Below are 22,125 nucleotides of genomic sequence, written 5' to 3' on the forward strand. Positions count from 1 at the left end.
CTTAAGGAGTTATGTTTTATCCTGCAAATGATTTGCTGCCAGAAAACAGTATAATAATGCAAGCAGTAATTATATTTTTTTCACATTCACAGTGCCATGTATTCCTCAAAATGTCAGAATCCTAGAGAACTGTCCCAACAATTCAACGGTAATAGCTTGGGAATTAAGCAGGGGAGCACAAAACTACAGAGCAGTAGCCGAAGACACAGAAGGCAATTTACTTGTATGTACATCAGCAATAAGCACGTGTGAAATTCAAGACCTGCTGTGTGGAACTGCATACATCATACATGTTACAGCATCAGATTCGTCCTGCACCTCACCTCCAGCTTCTTCTTACACTACAAGAACAGGTACGTTTCTAGAGAAATAATTATTTTTACTGTTTTTTTGTCTGCTACCTGTGAATCATATGCATTAACATTTTGTGGAAAAATGAAGTAAGAAAAGTACATTCTGTAATTATGAAGGTGGGGGACCCAAAAAATTTTGAGAATGTATTTTTTCACAAAGATAACAGTAGATAAGTTATGGAGACAAACTGGCAGCACCAGGGAATTCTGCAAAAATTAGCAGCATCACTGTACAAATGAGCATAGCTCAGAGCCAAGTTCCACTACCAGATGCAACCTTTAGCAACTATGCAAACTAAGCAAGTGACCGAGATGAATGTAGGGAATGCTGGATAATAGTTATAAATAATGTAAAACTACCCATTTTTCTATACAGTGTAATGCACCTCAATGCTTTGTGCATTGCACCATGGTCAAATCTGATTTTAAATGGTCAATTGAGTAGCTGTGTGTAGAGGAGTCTATGTTTAATAATCGAAAGGAATAACCATCAAACGGCACATAATCAAATACAAAGCATCAAAACTCTAGCCATCAAAAGTGGACTTCATTGAACCTGTGAGACAGGGAAAGTAACCACCTGGCCATCACTTCCCTGTCTCAGTTTTCCTCACGGTAGTGCAGTCTCAGAGTTGGTATATTTAGTTAGGGAGGGGTATGGGAGGTGTGGGGGCAAAGCTCCCCACATGGGTGGGTGTGACATACTGCCATTTCTGAGAGGGGGAATTGTTGACCAAGTAGTTACTTTCACTGTCTCACATGTTTGATGAAATGCACTTTTGATGGATGACATTTCGATGCTTTGCATTCGATGATGTGCCGTTCGATGACTATTCCTTTCGACAATTAACCACAGAACCATGTGCAGAGAGAAAACGAAGCAGAATCCAGCTAAATACAGCAGCAGGTTCTACTATTCAGCGAAGTTTAAAAGCTGCACATTTAACAAATGCATTTTACAAGCACACAGATGGAACTGGATTAAATAAGAAATAATTCCCTGACGCCTTTAGGACCAGTAGCAAGGTCAAATCTGGTTACAAAATGGTTAATCCAATTGTAGTATGTAGTGAGGAAATGCTTCATAAATCAGCTCAACCAAACAGAGCAGCAGGTTCTGATATGGTGCACAAGTTAAAAGCTGCAAGTAAAAGTCACAACCAAATAAATTACTGTAAATTAAGCTCAGAGCAAGAAGAATGATCAGAAATTCAGCAAATTCCCTATCTTCAGTGGAAAGAAAAAGTCAAAAAGTGTCCCAAACAAAAAAAACTCTTGCACAATAAATAGTATTATTTAATCAGCCATAAAGGCACTTTAAAAACACATGGATGGAAATAAAATGGAAAGCACTTCCCTGATATATTTGAAGCTGGTTAATGCAGTCACAGTGTGTAGTAGGAACACGCAGCAGAGAGCAGTCCAGGCAAACAGACTCATAGATTAGATGATCCATGGGTACAATCACTAGTACCCACAGGTCCTACTGCCATTCAGTTTCCATTGAGTGACGTCCCTCCTAGTTTCTGCTACATATGTGGATTGACATACCCCCTGTTCAGGATCCTAAACTTATCACTCAACTTTATTTAGGATCTTTTCATTTAGATTGCAAATCTCCTTAAGTCTGTTGGTAGCTCCTTCAGCCACTACTGCTGTTCCACTTTTAGTGTCATTCACAAAGGGGCTGCCATGTTCCTCACAGCCACCCGTTATGTCAGAAACACACTGAAGAGCGCTATGTTTGAGACTGACACTTGAAGTATTCTGCTGGTCACAGGCCCGTCTACTGACTGTGTCCCTTTACCACTATGTCTGTACTGTTTCTTGCAGTCAGCCTTCTACCCATTTAACAAACAGTCCTCCTATTGTTATTTATTTGTTTCTTCTCTAGCCTGTGGTGTAGGACTGAGGTGAAGAGGCATACTAATGTCAAGATGCATCATAGCTGCCATGTTGTTCTTGGTCAGTTCCACAGCTGCCAAGTCATGAACTGAATCACACTGGTCTGGTGGGATATTCAGGCCGCAGATATGAGACAGCTGACATATTGATTCTTCTCATGCTCCAAGAACACCATTCTCTCAGTCAGTATTTTGCATAATTTGCCATGACTGACCGGTATACATTCCCAGTGTTGTTCCCACTATACTCTTTATGGACTGATACCACCATAGCTTTCTCAAGTCATCTTGGATTTCCCCCACAGCTAATGATATTCTAAGCATTCAGCTATCAATTTTGTCTTACAGATTGGTGGATGATTTTTTTCCCACCAGCCATTACCAAGTAAATATACTGTGATCTTCTGTTCCTTTAATGCTTAGTTTGGTTTCACTTTCTTAACTCATGAAGGAATAGAGTACGGCAGGAAAAATCTTATTTTGTTGAATCCTTTCTTGAACTAGCTTGGTTTGTTTAAACTGCTGCCCTGAAAGTAATTTACTAAGAAGTGAAGGAGTGACAAAGTGCAGTTTGTCTTTAAAAAAGATGAAGATCATCAAACTACTTTCATTCTAAAGATGGGCCTGTAGCTGTTTTATCCTCTAACACCAACCTCCCCACCTGATGCCTTCATAAAATAGGTCGATCCTGATCTTTTTGCCTCATATGTGATTACATTTAAACCGCTCTCTTATTCCTGCCATGTTGTGTTTACTGCCTGTTCACGCCCGTGGCCACAGCACTGACCCTGCATTTATTTATTTATTTTTGCTTCACAAATAACTGTCTTGAGACAGAGTTACTTCTAAAGAAATGTCACAGGTTTCTATCAAATGGAATGTCTGTTGCTTAAGAAGCATTAGTAAGGTCCATCAGGCTGCAGGTAAACTGGTTGGTAATAACTAGATTATCTGGCTGATGAACGATAACAGGCAGCATAACAAACTCAAGTGAATGAAAGAATGGTGATGAGAGTTTGCAGGTAAGAAGAAGGTATATGTAGGTGTGTTATTCCAGGTGTGAACTAGCATTCTGGGTAATGGATCTGTGAGAAGCAGACAGATGTGGGATATAGAGAAGGGCAGGCAGACTGGAGTGGGACACGACAGGGCTCAGAAGTATGGGATGGGAAATGGGATGTGTGAAGATGAATGGAAAAGATACAGGTCACCAAGGTAGAAGGAAGACACTGGTCAAGGTATTCAGATTGAGAGCAAGGAGGATATGGGAAAGGGACAAAGTAGACAAGGGGAACAGCTGGAGAAAGTGGAAAAAGGAAATCAGAAACCAGACAACTCAGGAAGAATGGCAGGGGATAGGCAGAACAAAAAAGGCAGGTATTAGGAGAGGGGGAAGTAAGTAGGTGAGCAATACAGAATAACATGTGAAATGAGAGTAAGGGATGACAGTAGGGGATGATAGTAATAAGGTGTACCCCACTATGTACAAGAGGACAGGAGAAGAGGAGGGATGAAGAGCAAAAGGAGAGGCAGATGAGAATAAGAGGGTATGAAGCCAAGAGTAGATATTAGTTTGAAGGCCTTTCAGAAAGAGTGCAATATTGCTGAGAAAATGGTGTGGAGCATCACAAGTAGAGGACCCAGATGGCAAGGACAGTGCAGAAGGCTGTGAATGACACAACTGGAGAGGAAGTGGTACAAGAAGGAGTGGCAACAACATGGGAGAAGAACAACAGCAGGATAGGAGAGCGAGTGGGAAGACATAGAAAAGGGCTGTGGTAACTGGAGGTTACATCAACAAAGGGATGATTAAGAGTAACGTTAGGGTAGGAATGTGATACTAGATTATAGTGAAAACGGTTTCAAGGCTTACATTGTCTAAGATGAAAGATATGGTACACATAGGCACCAATCACTTATTACAGGAAACAGCTCAGATAGTAATGACCATGAAAAGCGACAAAAGTAGACTCAGGAGAAATTTTGTTCTCACTGATAATTAATAAAAATGGATACTCTTTTTTTGTTTGTTTGTTTTCTGGGACATTGGGACTATTTTAATGCTAGGCTTCATCTTATCCCAAAGGGCCAAGATGCTAAAGGCTGGCTTAGAAAGTTATGTCTCAATGTCTGTACCTTTACACTAAGATGGGAGGGGGGAAGGGTGTTACAGAAGTGAGTAGGTACTCATGCACTATGCAGGTGCAAAAGAGGGCAGAGGCAGAGAAAATGGCAAAGTAACAAAGAACAGCTACTCCAAGCATGTACAGGCAGTATTATAATGTAGTGCATGGATCCCAGGTGGGAGAGTGGGGTAACTGCGAGCAGTGATATAGAAAATGGCAAAGTAACAAAGAACAGCTACTCCAAGCATGTACAGGCAGTATTATAATGTAGTGCATGGATCCTAGGTGGGAGAATGGGGTAACTGCGAGCAGTGATATAGAAAATGGCAAAGTAACAAAGAACAGCTACTCCAAGCATGTACAGGCAGTATTATAATGTAGTGCATGGATCCTAGGTGGGAGAATGGGGTAACTGCGAGCAGTGATATAGAAAATGGCAAAGTAACAAAGAACAGCTACTCCAAGCATGTACAGGCAGTATTATAATGTAGTGCATGGATCCCAGGTAGGAGAATGGGGTAACTGCGAGCAGTGATATAGAAAATGGCAAAGTAACAAAGAACAGCTACTCCAAGCATGTACAGGCAGTATTATAATGTAGTGCATGGATCCTAGGTGGGAGAATGGGGTAACTGCGAGCAGTGATATAGAAAATGGCAAAGTAACAAAGAACAGCTACTCCAAGCATGTACAGGCAGTATTATAATGTAGTGCATGGATCCCAGGTGGGAGAATGGGGTAACTGCGAGCAGTGATATAGAAAATGTCAAAGTAACAAAGAACAGCTACTCCAAGCATGTACAGGCAGTATTATAATGTAGTGCATGGATCCTAGGTGGGAGAATGGGGTAACTGCGAGCAGTGATATAGAAAATGGCAAAGTAACAAAGAACAGCTACTCCAAGCATGTACAGGCAGTATTATAATGTAGTGCATGGATCCCAGGTGGGAGAGTGGGGTAACTGCGAGCAGTGATATAGAAAATGTCAAAGTAACAAAGAACAGCTACTCCAAGCATGTGCAGGCAGTATTATAATGTAGTGCATGGATCCTAGGTGGGAGAATGGGATAACTGCGAGCAGTGATATAGAAAATGGCAAAGTAACAAAGAACAGCTACTCCAAGCATGTACAGGCAGTATTATAATGTAGTGCATGGATCCCAGGTGGGAGAGTGGGGTAACTGCGAGCAGTGATATAGAAAATGGCAAAGTAACAAAGAACAGCTACTCCAAGCATGTACAGGCAGTATTATAATGTAGTGCATGGATCCCAGGTGGGAGAGTGGGGTAACTGCGAGCAGTGATATAGAAAATGGACGATAGATGCTGCCGGCATCAAAGAAACAAGTTCCATGGACAAGAGGGGATGGAACTTAATGCTGTCAACCTACAGGCTATTTAGCAATGTCATGAAAGAATGAAGAGGGAGAAGCAATCTGTGTAATAAAATCTCCAAGAAGAAAATGAGATTGGGAGCTGAGGAGCTGAAATGTTGCACCACTATGATCTCGGTAGATTCCTTCTGAAACTTCAGAAGTACCCTGGATATCAGTGGAGAGGGAACATTCTTGTCCAGGGAAAGAAAAGGCATCTGCCTTCCAAGCCTTCTTGCATGGAGTCCTGGAGCAGAATTTTGCTAGCTAATTTTTCAGTAAGAGGCAAAAATACCAGGGAGAAACTGCCCACAGGTGGATGAAATCTTGGAACCCATGATCTTGTTTCCACTCATGAAGGTCTGCCTTTGCCCTGAACAGCTTGTCTGCCATTCAGTTTTGAGCTGACAGAATGTAGAATGCCTGTAGGGTGAGATTGTGTTGTAAAGTTATAACACAAGCTAATGTGGCTAGTATGCATAGGGGCTAAGACCTGGTTCCCCCTTGCTTGTTTATGTACCACATCACTGCGGTAGTGTCCATAACCACAAGAGGTTTTCCCAGAGACCAAAGGTGATTCTGGGAGTTGAGTGCCTTGATAAGGGTGAGGGTCTCTGATATTTATGTGCTTGTGTCTGTCTTTGATGGCCTTTTAGCTTGCACTTTTATCAACCATGCCACTGTTCTCCAAAGTTAGAGGCTTCTGTGGTGACTGACTGCTTTGGAGCAGGAGGAGAGAAGGGGAGACCTGGATTCAGGGATATTTGATGTCTCCACCAAGTGATTTCTCTTCTCATAAGTACCAGACTAGAATCTGAAAAGATAATGGATGTGGGTGTTGACATTGATACCAAAGACACTTCAGATACCATTGTATGTTTCTCATGAGGAGTCTTTCCAGAGGTATCATGAGAATCATCGATACCATGAGACCCAGAATCCAGAGGTATTCCCTTGCAGTTACCAGAGTCTGAATGGAAAACCCCTGGAAAAGATCTAAATATATATATATTTTTTCCTGTGAAAGAAAAGCTCTTTGTACTGATGTGTCTAACAGACATCAGGGAATATTGCTGTGATGGAGTTAATACTTTTCAATTATTCTTGGAATCCTAGCCTGCATAGGAGATCTCTCACCCAAGTGAGAGATTCCTGATACTTTGAAAAATACTCCGCAAAGATAAGCAAGTCATCTAAATATGGAAAATGTGGATATCCTGTAGCCTGCAGTGTACTATAACTGGAGCTAGACACTTTGTGAATGGATAGCCCAAAGGGTAAGGCAGATAACTGATACAGACACATAAAACCTTAAGAAAAATCTGAAGTCTGGATGGATAGGAATGTGGTGATAAGCATCTTTTAAATCTAAGTTTTCCAAAAAAAAAAAAAAAAAAAAACTCAAATGAGGAAAAAGGGTAAGTCACTAGGAAGTGAAGATATTTTTAACTTGGGACACTACCACAAACTGGTTTAGGAAAGAAAGGTCCAGAACTAGTCTCTATGTATTTTCTTTCTTTGGCATCAGAAACATTCTTGAAATTAAAACCTCTTCCCCAGCAGCAGAGGGAATCATACCTCTCAATTGTCCAGATTTTCGCAGAATGTCCAGATTTTGGCTCATATTTTTGGTCTGTTCCTCATAAAATCTGTGGTTTTCTGGCAAATCACTGGGATGATTGGAGGACTGAAGTCATGAAATAATGGCATACAGTTGAGTTTCAGACTTCAAATCCTTCAGAAAATGTATGTTAAAATAAAGCCTGTTAATTCAGTAACTTTCTAAGTTTATAAAAGCACTATTTAAAATATGACTATTTAAAATACGACCCTATGTTTGGGCCTTTGCACCCCCATTTTGTTGGACTTTGTCCAGATTTCTTGAACTAAGAGGTTGAGAGGTATGAGAGGGATCAAAAAACTAAAGCTGTACCCCATGGTGAATTTAAAGTCTCATCTTTTACACCTTCTGAGAAGTTCTGAGAACACAGGCAGGCAAATCTCCTCAACACATTAACAGCAGCAACAGCCCTGGATGTAGAAACTACAGTCGTAACCTGCACTTTATACAATGAGTAGCAATCTGAGAAATAGGAGAAACTAAACCACACAAAGCTGATTTTTCCTCACAGGAAGGAACTTCAGATAAACCATTTCTCATACTTTCATAATTAGTCAGCATAAACATTAACTTATGAGTCTGACAGTTCAGAATTCTAAAAATAAAAGTTGCAGAAGCATAAAATTCTTAGGTTCATAGGTTCATAGGTAAGTACTAGGCTGTCTGTCCGAGGACATATATAAGAGAACATGTTGGCTTTCGCCACCCCCTTAGATTAATTCCCTGTGCCTCTGTCCAGCAGAGCCACTAGTTCCCTGTGACTCTGTCCAGCAGTGCCACTGCAGTGATCCCCAGGGTACATTTTCTGTTTCCCATCCACTCGTCAAGGTTTCTCTTGAAGAGTGTTAGCAAGGGGCTCTGCCTAATGTAGATTGGAATCCTGTTCCAAAGTATGGGGAGTCTCTGGGACTGGAATCTATCCCTCCAGCATGTCCTATTTATTGTTGTGGTGAGGTTTAGATCCCTAGAGTGTGTGGCTCTCGGGTATTTGTTTTTTTTTTTTTAAGTGGAGCATGTCCATCAATTCTGGGTTGGACATGGCCTTGTATGTCAGGCAACGATCACCTCTGAATAAGCAGTATGCAACTGAGTACAGCTGGAGTTTCTTCATTTGGGTTGCATAGGGCATCTGTTTGAGGCCAGTAATCCTCTTGGTGAGGTACTTCTGTGGTCTTTCCAGCTGTTGCAGGTGTCTTGTAAGGTACATCCCAAATGAGGCATTGTACTCTATGATGCGTCTGATGAGTGATGAGTAGAGGGGCACAATAATCTCTTTTGTTCTAGATGAGAACCCTTTTGTGATTAGGTGGGCCATATAGAAGGATTTTATAACCACCTTGGCAATATAATTATCAAAGGAGAGATTACTATCTACTGGGGTCCCCAGATCCCTTATTACATTTTCTGTATTTAGGGGACTACCACGTATGTGGTTGTTTGCTGGTACTTTGTTTTTTCCAAAGGGGATGACTATGCACTTTTTGGCATTTAGCTTGATGCCATTATTCTGACACCAGGTATCCATCTCATTGAGACCTTTCTGGAGGATGTCTGTACAGCCGGAGAGTCAATTATGGCCCCCAGTTTGCAGTCGTCTGCAAAGTTGGTCAGCCATAGTTCTCCTGTGCTTGCCCGTACCTCTGAGAAGTATATACCAAACAGGAGGGGTCCCAGGACTGAGCCCTGGGGGTACCACTTATAACCCATTTAGAGTCAGACCTACAGCCTGCAACTCTCACCGTGTGGGTTCTATCCGTAAGCCAATTGGCAATCCATCTTGTGATGTAGGGGTTTATGTTCAGGCTGGTTCTCCCAAACCTATCAACTGTTTTACCATCCCTGCCAGAAGGGGAGTTAACAAAATGCTTGGCAGCAGTTGAACTGACTAAAGCTATAGCTGCTGGGTAAGGTCTGGATGAGAGTACTGAAATCTGAAAGACTGAAGAACTTTATACCTTCTATCTGCTTTCTTTGGTGCAGCAGACTCTTTCAGGGAAACAACAGGCAATGATGAGCACACCATCCAATGCTGGCAGACCTGGGGGGATAGGAGGAGGCTCCGAATTCCAGTTGTAACATTTCGTAGTATTTTCTGAGGGGCTGAGAAACATCAGTGCACTCCCACTGAACATCAGTATTCATCTCCAGATTCAGTTTCTTGAATCTCTTAAGTAAAAGAGGAATCATCTTTTCTCCTGCCAAAAACATCTGATAAGAATGGTTAAAAGCCTGTGCAAGACTGGCAAATTCTAGAGATAATCCCACAGAAAGAGAATTCCTGACAGGGAGAGTCAGATAACATGCTAGCCTCAGAATCAGAATTCTAAGGAGAAAAACCTGTTATCTGTCCCATCAATTTCATCTCCAGATTCAGTTTCTTGAATCTCTTAAGGAAAAGAGGAATCCCTTTTTGTCCTGCCAGAAACCATCTGATAAGAATGGATAAAGGCCTGTACAAGACCCTGAGTCAGACTTAATAAACTACCCTTGGCCAGAGGAACTGGAGCAAGAAAATACATATATTTAGTTTTCTGTTTCTTTTTGACAGGAAAATTATGGTGAACAGGATTTTTAGTGGCAGCAAAAGCTTTCCCAGGGATGGCCACACAATTCTGTTTAAGCAGGGGTACCTTATTTGCCCCTTTCCTCAGCACTGACAAATATAGCTCTCCCTTGCCAAATAAGGGGACTCCAACAGCCACAGAGGATGTAGCTAACCACCCAGTCTAAAGTAGCTGTATGGGTACCACAAGAGGGATCTGGGAAAAAGGATGAGTGTGTGTGGTTACAACAGAGCCACCCCCCTACGGATGAGGCAAATGTTGTTAGCTAACTTTTTTTTTTGTGGCTGGAAGGACGTCTCATGGGACTGGTACTTTGTTCCATGGTCAAGCTGAAAACGATACAGGTTTCCCAGTAGGGATGCTAGGGCAGGGCAAAGGGGACAACTACCTCAGGTACAAAGTGTTAGGGGCTGTGATTGGCTGATCCGGATCACTCTTTAATGCATACTGACTTTTAAAGCCGATATTGCATTTGCAGTCAAACCTGCACTCCAGGCATGGTCTACATATAGCAAACAATTGCTACAGTTTAGACCATACGCATACTGCTACAGTCAACAGTGGTCCAGTTAGACTGCAAATGCAATATCAACTTTTAAAAGTCGGTATTCTTTAAAGAGCAGATCAGGATAAATCAGTTTGCTGTAGTTTAAAAGAGAAAAGATAGTTTGCTACAATTAAAAAGTGCAAACATTTCTTTTTTTTAACTAAGTCTTGAGTGCCGTAGCACAATGTGCAGGGTATAAACTGTAGAAACTGCTTGCTACTTTTGTAACAAGTAGTTTGTTACAATTTAAAAGAAAAAATACATTTTCTTTTTTTATTAAAATGAGAGGAATGAGGGTTGTAAGCAGGGTGCAGAAATGGGACCTGAATGGCTGTTGCAGGCGGGAAGAGAGTGTGTGTGTGTGTGTGTGTGTGTGTGTGTGTGTGTGTGTGTGTGTGTGTGTGTGTGTGTGTGTGTGTCTGTGTGTGTTGTGTATCTACTGTTTAAGTAAAGTCCGAATTTTATCTTCTACTCAAATAACTTCTGAGAAGCACTCAGAGTATTTTTGTCCTTCAAAAATGTGTCCCAACTGGCACCACCAGAAATACTGTCAGTAGAGGTCAGTTTAGTAGAAAACTAGAATCTGTGAATCCAACTATTTGATTTGTTCCTCACTGCAAGTGAAATGGTCAGAATCCTGAACAGGTACTATATGTCATATTTCTGCAGCTCACAGAGGAAGAAGCCTTAAATGTTTAGCTTGCAAGAAAAAGAAGAAGCAGACAAATTAGAACATTTAGGAATCAATTTAAGAATTATAATAATGTGGTTAACCTCATGATGTAGAGGAATGAAGCCCTGACTATGACTCAGGCAACCCATACTGGGAATCTGAGAGACCATGGGAGAGAGGCTGCAATACCTAACAGTGGTTTGATGTATCTCCTGCCTGTAGAATCTGTATCATCTCAAGATGCATTTAAAAGGATTATTCCTGCTGAGCCAGGGAAATAAGGGATGTGTGTGTGTGCGTGTGTGTGTGCGTGCGTGCGCATGCGTGCGTGTGTGTGTGTGTGTGTGTGTGTGTGTGTGTGTGTGTGTGTGTGTGTGTGTGTCTGTGCATGTGTGCGTGTGTGTGTCTGTGTGTAGGAACACGTATGTAGGGCTTTCACCTATTCCATGTATGTCTAGCTTCTGGCTCTGCAGAATGAATGGGCTATAAGTGTGCAGGTAGTATATCCATCAGGCGGGGTCTTGCAGAGATGAGGAGGAGATAAAAAATAAAAACAAATAGATAAATAAATCATAGTTAGCCTACAAAAAAGTCATCCATGCATTCACCATTCATTGTTTACAGAATCACAGGATCATTCACATTCATAGCTGCCTATGTTACTCACCTAAAGAATAGAGCCAAAAAGCATGACTCACCTATGACATATAGACTAGCCCATGGTATGAAAAATTATCAGACAACAAGCAAATTTTTAAGAGAAGCAGACTTGACCTTATAGTAGCTGTCAGTCTGTACAGAGTGAGTGAAATTAAAACTAGACATCAAAAAAATAAAGTAGGAATGGAGGAATACAGGGAAAAACTGGCAAAAATTACTACAGGGCAGCAGATCTTGATGTTTTAGTATACTCTCTATTACTCAAATAATAATTATAAAATGAAAGATCTATTCTGCATAGAATTGGAATGGAAAAGATGAACAAAGTAATGGTTATAAAAGGAGGGAGTGAAGCTGATTGTCTGCTAAGAGAGAAAGCTGCATGACTTTGCCTTCTTCTATCTCCGTGTTATATGTTTACATGTTTGCAATAGAAATGTGTATTAAAAATTGCTTTACATATATATTTTTTTCTTTTTTCAAGCACCTTGCCCACCACAGAACACTATAATGTCTGTGGATTGTGCAACTCAGATTGCGTCATTTTCCTGGGATCAGGTTGGTGGAGCCGTATCGTACAGCGTAATTGCAACTGGGGATGATGGTGGCATCTACTCCTGCAATACCACAGACACTTTCTGTCACATTACCACTCTGAAATGTGGACAGAAATATACTGTTGACGTGCTAGCCATAGACGATTTACAATGTAACAGCGTGCCAGAATCATCAAGTGAAATTCAGTCAGGTACTCACACTAAGATTGTATAAACTTTCTTTTCTTTTCTTTTTAGATGCAGGTATAAATCAAAATGTGAGTTTAAATGATAAGTAAGTACACTCTTCAGAAACAGAAGAACAAATTAACTAGAATTGTAAGAAAACTGTATAGTGTATATATTCCTGGAATATTCCTAACTGCAATTTTGGGATCATCTTTTGCTAATTTTTAATAGGAATAATGAATTGTCATACTTCACATGCTGGTTAAATAACCTGCAGTTCTTTGAAGACTATTTTTGAAATTGCTTTACCTAGTCTAAGTTTGCAGTATCTCAGAGTCAATTATATTAAGTAAGGAGAACAGGGAACAAAAGCACAATGCATGGAGGGGTATGGTGCATAGCTCTCAACTGTCCAGATTTTTACAGAATGTCCAGATTTTTGACTCATATTTGTGGTCTGTTTCTCATAAAATTGTAGTTTTCTAGCAAATCACTAGGAAATCATTGAGTAGAGAAGTCAGAAAATAATGGCAGACATTTGATTGTCAGACTTCATATCCTTCATAAAATTCATGTCAATTCAAACCTATTATTCTATCAACTTTCTAAGTTTGTACTAGCAATATTTAGAAAAAGTGTCCTTATTTTTGTGCCTTTGTCCCCCATTATTTGTGGCTTTGTTCAGATGTCTTGTTCTAAGGGGTTGATAGATGGTTTTCCTTCACTTTGACCTTTTATTTTCAGTTTCATAATATCAAAGTATTATAATATAGTCCTGACATACCTGGCTCTCTGTTGTTACTATTCTTACATAGTCATTAACTTCTTGTTTGAATATACTATACTTCTCCCCTTCTTCCATCTCTGAGCCTTGAAGTTAGCACTGATGGTTTAGGGAGGTGATCTACCCTGCCTCCAAACTTACAGACCTCTACCACAGACTCCATAAAACCGACAGTTACTCACTGCTGTCCACAGTCATGTCTTATAGACCTCATACCACTGACACTTACTCACTGCTGTCCACAGTCATGTCTTACAGACCCCATACCACTGACACTTACTCACTGCTGTCCACATTCATGTCTTACAGACCCCATACCACCGACAGTTACTTACTGCTGTCCACAGTCATGTCTTACAGACTCCATACCACTGACAGTTACTCGCTGCTGTCTACAGTCATGTCTTACAAACCCCATACCACTGACAGTTACTCACTGCTGTCCACAGTCATGTCTTACAGACCCCATACCACTGACAGTGACTCACTGCTGTCCACAGTCATGTCTTAAAGACCCATACCATTGACAGTTACTCACTGCTGTCTACAGTCATGTCTTACAGACCCATATCACTGACAGTTACTAACTGCTGTCCACAGTCATGTCTTACAGACCCCATACCACTGACAGTGACTCACTGCTGTCCACAGTCATGTCTTAAAGACCCATACCATTGACAGTTACTCACTGCTGTCTACAGTCATGTCTTACAGACCCATATCACTGACAGTTACTCACTGCTGTCCACAGTCATGTCTTACAGACCCCATACCACTGACAGTGACTCACTGCTGTCCAACGTCATGTCTTATAGACCCATACCCACTGACAGTTACTCACTGCTGTCCACAGTCATGTCTTACTGACCCATACCACTGACAGCTACTCACTGCTGTCCACAGTCATATCTTACACACCCATACCACTGACAGTTACTCACTGCTGTCCACAGTTATGTCTTACAGGTGCATAACACTAGCAGTTACTCACTGCTGTGCACAGTCATGTCATACAGACCGATACCGTTGACAGTTACTCACTGCTGTCCACAGTCATGTCTTACAGACTGATACCACTGACAGTTACTCACTGCTGTCCACAGTCATATCTTACAGACCGATACCATGGACAGTTATTCACTGCTGTCCACAGTCATGTCTTACAGACCCATACCACTGACAGTTACTCACTGCTGTCCACAGTCATGTCTTACAGACCCATACCACCGACAGTTACTCGCTGCTGTCTACAGTCATGTCTTGCAGTCCCCGTACCACTGACACTTACTTACTCACTGCTGTCCACAGTCATGTCTTACAGACTCCATACCACCGACAGTTACTCACTGCTGTCCACAGTCATGTCTTACAGACCCCATACCACTGACAGTTACTCACTGCTGGCCACAGTCATATCTTACAGACCCCATACTATTGACAGTTACTCGGTGCTGTCCACAGTCATGTCTTACAGACCTATACCACTGACAGTTACTCACTGCTGTCCAGAGTCATGTCTTATATACCCCATACCACTGACAGTTACTCACATCTGTCCACAGTCATGTCTTACAGACCCATACCACTGACAGTTACTCACTGCTGTCCACAGTCATGTCTTACAGACCAATACCACTGACAGTTACTCACTGCTGTCCAAAGTCATATCTTACAGACTCCATACGACTGACATTTACTCACTGCTGTCCACAGTCATGTCTTATGGACCCCATGCCACTGACAGTTACTCACTGCTGTCTACAGTCATGTCTTATACAGAAGTAAATAGTGTGGGAAGAAATAGCCAGGGAATTGTTATGGCTAGGCTTGTACAGGCCCTACCTATGAACCTATGAACCAATACCATTGACAGTTACTCACTGCTGTCCACAGTCATGTCTTACAGACCCATACCACTGACAGTTGCTCACTACTGTCCACAGTCATGTCTTACAGACCCATACCACTGAGACTTACTCACTGCTCTCCACAGTCATGTCTTACAGACCCATACCACTGACAGTTACTCAATGCTGTCTGCAATCATGTCTTACACACCCATACTACTGACAGTTACTCACTACTGTCCACAGTAATGTCTTACAGACCCCATAACACTGACAGTTGCTTACTGCTGTCCACAGTCATATCTTACATACACACACCACTGACAGTTACTCCCTGGTCTCCAGAGTCATGTCTTACAGACCCCATACCACTGACATTTACTCACTGCTGTCCACAGTCATGTCTTACAGATGCCATACCACTGACAGGTACTCAATGCTGTCCACAGTCATATCTTACAGACCCCATACCACTGACAGTTACTCACTGCTGTCCACAGTCATGTCTTACAGACCCCATACAACTGACAGTTACTCACTGCTGTCTACAGTCATGTCTTACAGACCCCATACCACTGATAGTTACTCACTGCTGTCCACAGTCATGTCTTACAGACCAATACCACTGACAGTTACTCACTGTTGTCCAAAGTCATATCTTACAGACTCCATACGACTGACATTTACTCACTGCTGTCCACAGTCATGTCTTATGGACCCCATGCCACTGACAGTTACTCACTGCTGTCTACAGTCATGTCTTATACAGAAGTAAATAGTGTGGGAAGAAATAGCCAGGGAATTGTTATGGCTAGGCTTGTACAGGCCCTACCTATGAACCTATGAACCAATACCATTGACAGTTACTCACTGCTGTCCACAGTCATGTCATACAGACCCATACCACTGACAGTTGCTCACTACTGTCCACAGTCATGTCTTACAGACCCATACCACTGAGACTTACTCACTGCTCTCCACAGTCATGTCTTACAGACCCATACCACTGAGAGTTACTCAATGCTGTCTGCAATCATGTCTTACACACCCATACTACTGACAGTTACTCACTACTGTCCACAGTCATGTCTTACAGACCCATACCACTGACACTTACTCACTGCTGTCCACAGTCATGTCTTACAGACCCATACCACTGACTGTTACTCACTGCTCTCCACAGTCATGTCTTACAGACCCCATACCAATGACAGTTACTCAATGCTGTCTACAATCATGTCTTACACACCCATATCACTGAGTTACTCACTGCTGTCCACAGTAATGTCTTACAGACCCCATAACATCGACAGTTGCTTACTGCTGTCCACAGTCATATCTTACATACACACACCACTGACAGTTACTCCCTGGTCTCCAGAGTCATGTCTTACAGACCCCATACCACTGACATTTACTCACTGCTGTCCACAGTCATGTCTTACAGATGCCATACCACTGACAGTTACTCAATGCTGTCCACAGTCATATCTTACAGATCCCATACTACTGACAGTTACTCACTGCTGTCCACAGTCATGTCTTACATACCCCATACCACCGACTGTTACCTGCTGCTGTCCACAGTCATGTCTTACAGACCCCATGCCACTGACATTTACTCATTGCTGTCCACAGTCGTGTCTTACACACCCATACCACTGACAGTTACTCACTGCTGTCCACAGTCATGTCTTACAGACCCCATACCACTGACATTTACTCACTGCTGTCCACAGTCATGTCTTACAGACCCCATACCACTGACAGCTACTCACTGCTGTCCACAGCATAGCTCTCAACTGTCCAGATTTTTACAGAATGTCCAGATTTTTGCATCATATTGTTGGTCTGTTCCTCATAAAATATGTGGTGTTCTGGCATATCACTGGGATGATCTAAGGATTAAATCACCAAGTAATGACATACATTTGAGTTTCAGACTTCAAATCTTTCAGAAAATGTATGCAACACAGACCCCGTTACTCTAGCAACTTCTAAGTTTATAAGAGCAATATTTAAATCTGTCCCTATTTTTGGCTGTTTGTCCCCCATTTTTTCAGGCTTTGTCCAGATTTCTTGCACTAACAGGTTGAAAGGTATGATCCACAGTCATGTCTTCTTTACCTTCTTCTAGTCTGGTCTCCATAAGAACAAGTCAATTACTTCTGTTTTCCACATAATAAATGTATTCATCCCACAAATTTATTATTGTCTCCACTCAGTAATTTCAACTGACATGAACAAGGCATTTCATTCATTCTCCCACCTCTCCTATGAAACTTCAGAAACTGACCTCACTTTCCCTGACCTTGCTCAAGCATCCAGTTTTACTTCACCCTCAGGCTGCACTGAACATAATCTATACTGGTCAATACTAGCAGCCAATAATCATCCACAAGAGGAAGCCGGTTCAAGTGCTGAGCTGCAAAGATGTGGATGTGGATTTAAATCCTTTATCTTGCAAATTATGTGACACTATACAAGCAATTATTCATTTAATTTTTTCAATGTTCTGTTTTCTTCTTAGCCCACTAACCATCACTTAAGTCCCCATGATCAATTAACCTTTCTATTACTCCATTACTGTCTTAGTGCAGGGATAAAATCTGGTTAGTAGTGGGCTGTTATTGAGGCAGGGAGGATGTCATTTTTTGCTCTAAACCCCTCAGCATGGTAGGTTCATAGGTTCATAGGTTTATACTAGGCTATCTGCCCTAAGGCATTTATAAGCCTAGCCCAAATTTTTGTGGCTTACGCCACCCCTTATATGAAAAAATACTGTGCCCATTAGTTTGTTGTGCCTCTGTCCAGCAGTGACACAGAGATGATTCCTGGGGTAAACCTACGATCTCCCATCCACAGGTCTAGATTTCTCTTGAACAGAGTCAGCGAGGTGCTCTGCCTCACATGGACCGGGATTCTATTCCACAGCATAGGGAGTCTCTGAGTGATAAATCTATCCCTCCAGCACGTCCTATTTATATTCGTGCTAAGGTTTAAGTTGCTTGCTCTAGTGGTTTTGGTGGATTTGGATTTTTTGAGGTGGAGCATGTCCATTAATTCGGGTTGGACATGGCCTTGTATGTCAGGCACATGTCACCTCTGAGCAGATGGTATGCGACTGAATAGAGCTGGAGTTTCTTCAATCTGGCAGCATATGACAGATTTTGGAGTCCCTTTATCCTTTTGGTGAGGAACTTTTGGGGTCTCTCCAATTGCTGCAGATGTCGGGTGAGATACATCCCGAATGGGGCATTGTACTCAATCATTGGTCTGATAAGTGAAGAGTACAGGGAACAATTACCTCACTAGATCTGGATGTGAATCCCTTCATGATCAGGTGGGCAATGTAGAACGTCTTTCTAACCACTTTAGCAACGTGAGTGTCAAAGAAAGGCCACTGTCAACCTGGGTCCCCAGGTCCCTGATAACCTCTTCTGTGCTTAGTGGATTGCCACCTATATGGTAGCTTGGGGTTACCTTGTTTTTCCCGAAGGGTATGACTATACATTTTTGGCGTTTAACTTCAGGCCATGGCTCTGGCACCAGCTATCTGTTTCTGTGAGTCCCTTCTGAAGGATATCCGTGTCCGATGCACTTTCCACTATGGCGCCCAGTTTGCAGTCGTCTGCAAACTTTGTCAGCCAAAGTCCTCCCATGTTGGCCTGTACTTCTGAGAAGTAGATTGGAAACAATAGGAGGCCAAGGACCGACCCTGTGGGACACCACTTGTGACCGGCTTAGAGTCTGACATAGCTCCAGCAACTCTAACCCTGTGGGTTCTGTCCTTAAGCCAGTTTGCTACCCATCTTGTGACATATGGGTTTACATTTAAGCTGGTAGTTTTTCTACAATACCCGAGTGGGGTATTGTGTCGAAAACCTTTGCAAGGTCAAGGTAGGCTGTATGGACTGCCTTTCCCTCATCAATGGCCTTGGTGACTGTTTCGAAGAAGTCGACCAAGTTCAAAAGGCATGATCTTCCCTTGACAAAGCCAAACTGGGTCAGGTCCAATGTCTGCAAGTCCCCTATATCTTTGTTTATGAGCTCCATTATGATCCTCTCCATAGCTTTGCAGACTAGACTTGTTAAGCTTATGGAGCGGTAATTACCAGGGTCTGTAGAGGCGCCGCCTTTGTGGAGTGGGACCACAGTTGCCGTACGCCACTCCTTGGGCACGAGAAGTAGTTTTAATAGTAGTAGTAGAGATTTCTTGTTGAAGCAATCCTGTAATGCCAGGTGCTAACGTGAGGGCATACATCCATGCACTCAGTAATTCCCAGCTGTATCAGGGAGTTTTGGCGGGTCATTGGTACCACGTGTTGTCCTTGGCATCTCTTCCTAGTGCACTACACCATAACTCCACTAGGTGGCAGGGCAAAATGATTCAGTCTCTCTTCTCACAGATCATCAAGTTGACAAAGCTGCTGACTGTCATTCTCTTCTGGTTTCTGCATTACTGGTAGCACTAACGTCGGCGGATGCTTGTGATTTTTTGGTGTATTTCTAGGGGTTCTTACCCCTAGTAGTATTATGGTGTCTACATAATTAAATAGATTCTTGGCAATACAACACAGTGCTGGCCTTGTTTTTTGAATTCAGACAATGAGACACATAAGGTTGACAAAACCAAATTATATGATTTACTGTTACACTGACCTCTCCTCAAAGATCCAGTGTTATGGCAATTATTGTGCCCATAACTGTACTTTCATATTCAATACCATTCATAAAAATCATGTTTGTATTATTCGTTTCTTTCATGTGAGTTAAAAATGTTGTTTCTGTTACTGTTTTGTTTTGAAAATCATACTACTGTCAACAATAATTGTTTGATTACATGTTGTACTATGATTTAGCACATAAAATGGGATATTTATTTTAATAAGAAGTGCTGTTGCAATTCAAAATGGCAAAATGGGATTTTTTGAGTATATATAATGATGTACTTGACATTGTCACCTTTTTCCATTCATCTTTTAAAAAATAAAAATGTGTAGAATTACTCAAAGTTCCGTGCTTAGTAGAAACAGAGACATTATTATTAGTATTTCAGAACACTGATAAAGTACAGCGGTATGAAGATGAAAGGTATGGCATAGACATTGTTGGAGTTACTTAGGTAACACATAAAATAATTATAAACCACACTGGTCAAATTCCTCAAATAAGCCACAGAACTAAAAACAAATGTAAAATTGTCCAACTACCATGGCACAAAAGGCAGTCAGGGAACAAGATATGAAATCTGAGACATATAGTTGTACCAAAATGCAATGTAAAAACATTAATCTAAATATACTTGCAGGCTTTTGAACAAATGGCACTAAACTCATGTCCTTCTGAAGAAAGTGTGCATGTACATCTACCATAAATTTTTTACATTATTTATTGAACACATTTTGATGGTACTAAATATCTCAATTTTCACATCTTGTTTCCTAATTACTTTCTTGCCACAGCAGTTGGATAATGTGTGAGTGTGTGTGTGTGTGTGTGTGTGTGTGTGTGTGTGTGTGTGTGTGTGTGTGTGTGTGTGTGTGTGTGTGCGTGTGTGTCTCTCTCTCTCTCTCTCTCTATAGATATATATATAGGATCACTACAGAATACCAAATTCCACAATCCCAAAATTCTGAATCCCAAGGATCAGAATCTCGAGATTGTGGAATCTTGAACATAGTGAATGGGGATTGCTGTACAGTGTGGAGTGGGAACCTTGCCATTCACTTCTCTGTAGTGCGATCTCAGAGTTGGCATATTTAAGTTGCAGGGAGTTTGGGGAGCAGCCTCCCTGCATACACTTTAGAACAGTTTGTTGTATGTTTTACTTTTTTTTTTTTTTTTTTTTTTGTTAAGTTTCAAGATTCTGCATTCTCGAGATTCTGGTCCTCAGGATTCAGAGTCTTGGGACTGTGGAATTTCGGTATTCCGTAGTGATTCCATATATATATAGGTTCATAGGTTCATACTAGGCTAACTGCCCTAGAGCATTTATAAGCCTAGCCAGAGTGTGTTTGGCTTTCGCCACCCATTTTAAATTAATTTTTCTATGCCCTTTTTCGAAGTTAGTATACTGTGCCTCTGTCTAACAGTGACACAGAAGTGATACCCGGGGTAAATCTACGATCTCCCATCCACTCATCAAGATTCCTCTTGAAGAGAGTCAATGAGGGACTCTGCCTAACCTGGACTGGGATTTTATTCCAGAGTGAAGGGAGCCTCTGGGTTATGAATCTGTCCCTCCAGCATGTCCTATTTATTTCAGTGCTGAGGTTCAAGTCTCGAGTGTAACTCGATGGGATTTGGATTTTCTGAGGTGCAGCATGTCCATTAATTCCGGGTTGGACATGGCTTTATACGTCAGGCGCAGATCGCCTCTGAGCAGGCGGTATGCCACTGAGTAGAGCTGGAGTTTCTTTAACAGGGTAGCATATGGCATCTGTTTGAGCCCTATGATCCTCTTGGTGAGGTACTTTTGGGGTCTTTCCAGTTGCTGCAGGTGTCTGGTAAGGTACATCCCAAAAGGGGCATGTTAGTCAATTATGGGCCTGATGAGGGATGAGTAAAGAGTCACGATGACCTCCCCTGATCTAGATGTGAATCCCTTCATGATTAGGTGGGCTATATAAAATGTTTTTCTAACCACTTTGGCCACGTGGTTGTCAAATGAGAGATTGCTATCAACTTGGGTCCCCAGGTCCCTAATTACTTCTTCTGTACTTAATGGATTACCACCTATGTGGTAATTTGTGGCCACTTTGTTTTTGCCAAAGGGGATGACTATACACTTTTTGGCATTTAGCTTGAGGCCATGGCTCTGGCACCAGTTCTCTGTTTCTATGAGGCCCTTTTGGACGATGCTTTTGTCGGCTGGAGAGTCGATTATGGTGCCCAGTTTGCAGTCATCTGCGAACTTAGTCAGCCACAGTCCTTCCGTGTTGGCC

The 22,125-nt window shown here is 41.8% G+C and overlaps 1 protein-coding gene across 1 annotated transcript in view; it reads left to right on the forward strand.

Annotated features, from left to right (window-relative positions):
* The window catches only part of LOC122814297, a 780,122-nt gene that overhangs the window by 356,599 nt on the left and 401,398 nt on the right, over nt 1-22,125 (forward strand). Inside the window, exons 41-42 of the mRNA XM_044086885.1 lie at nt 93-353; nt 12,307-12,570. Coding sequence (XP_043942820.1) covers nt 93-353; nt 12,307-12,570 — 525 coding nt within the window. The remainder of the gene's footprint in view (nt 1-92; nt 354-12,306; nt 12,571-22,125) is intronic.

This window comes from Protopterus annectens, chromosome 10.part0 (assembly GCF_019279795.1).
Source record: "Protopterus annectens isolate FY-2018-M chromosome 10.part0, PAN1.0, whole genome shotgun sequence".
Lineage (NCBI taxonomy): Eukaryota > Metazoa > Chordata > Ceratodontiformes > Protopteridae > Protopterus > Protopterus annectens.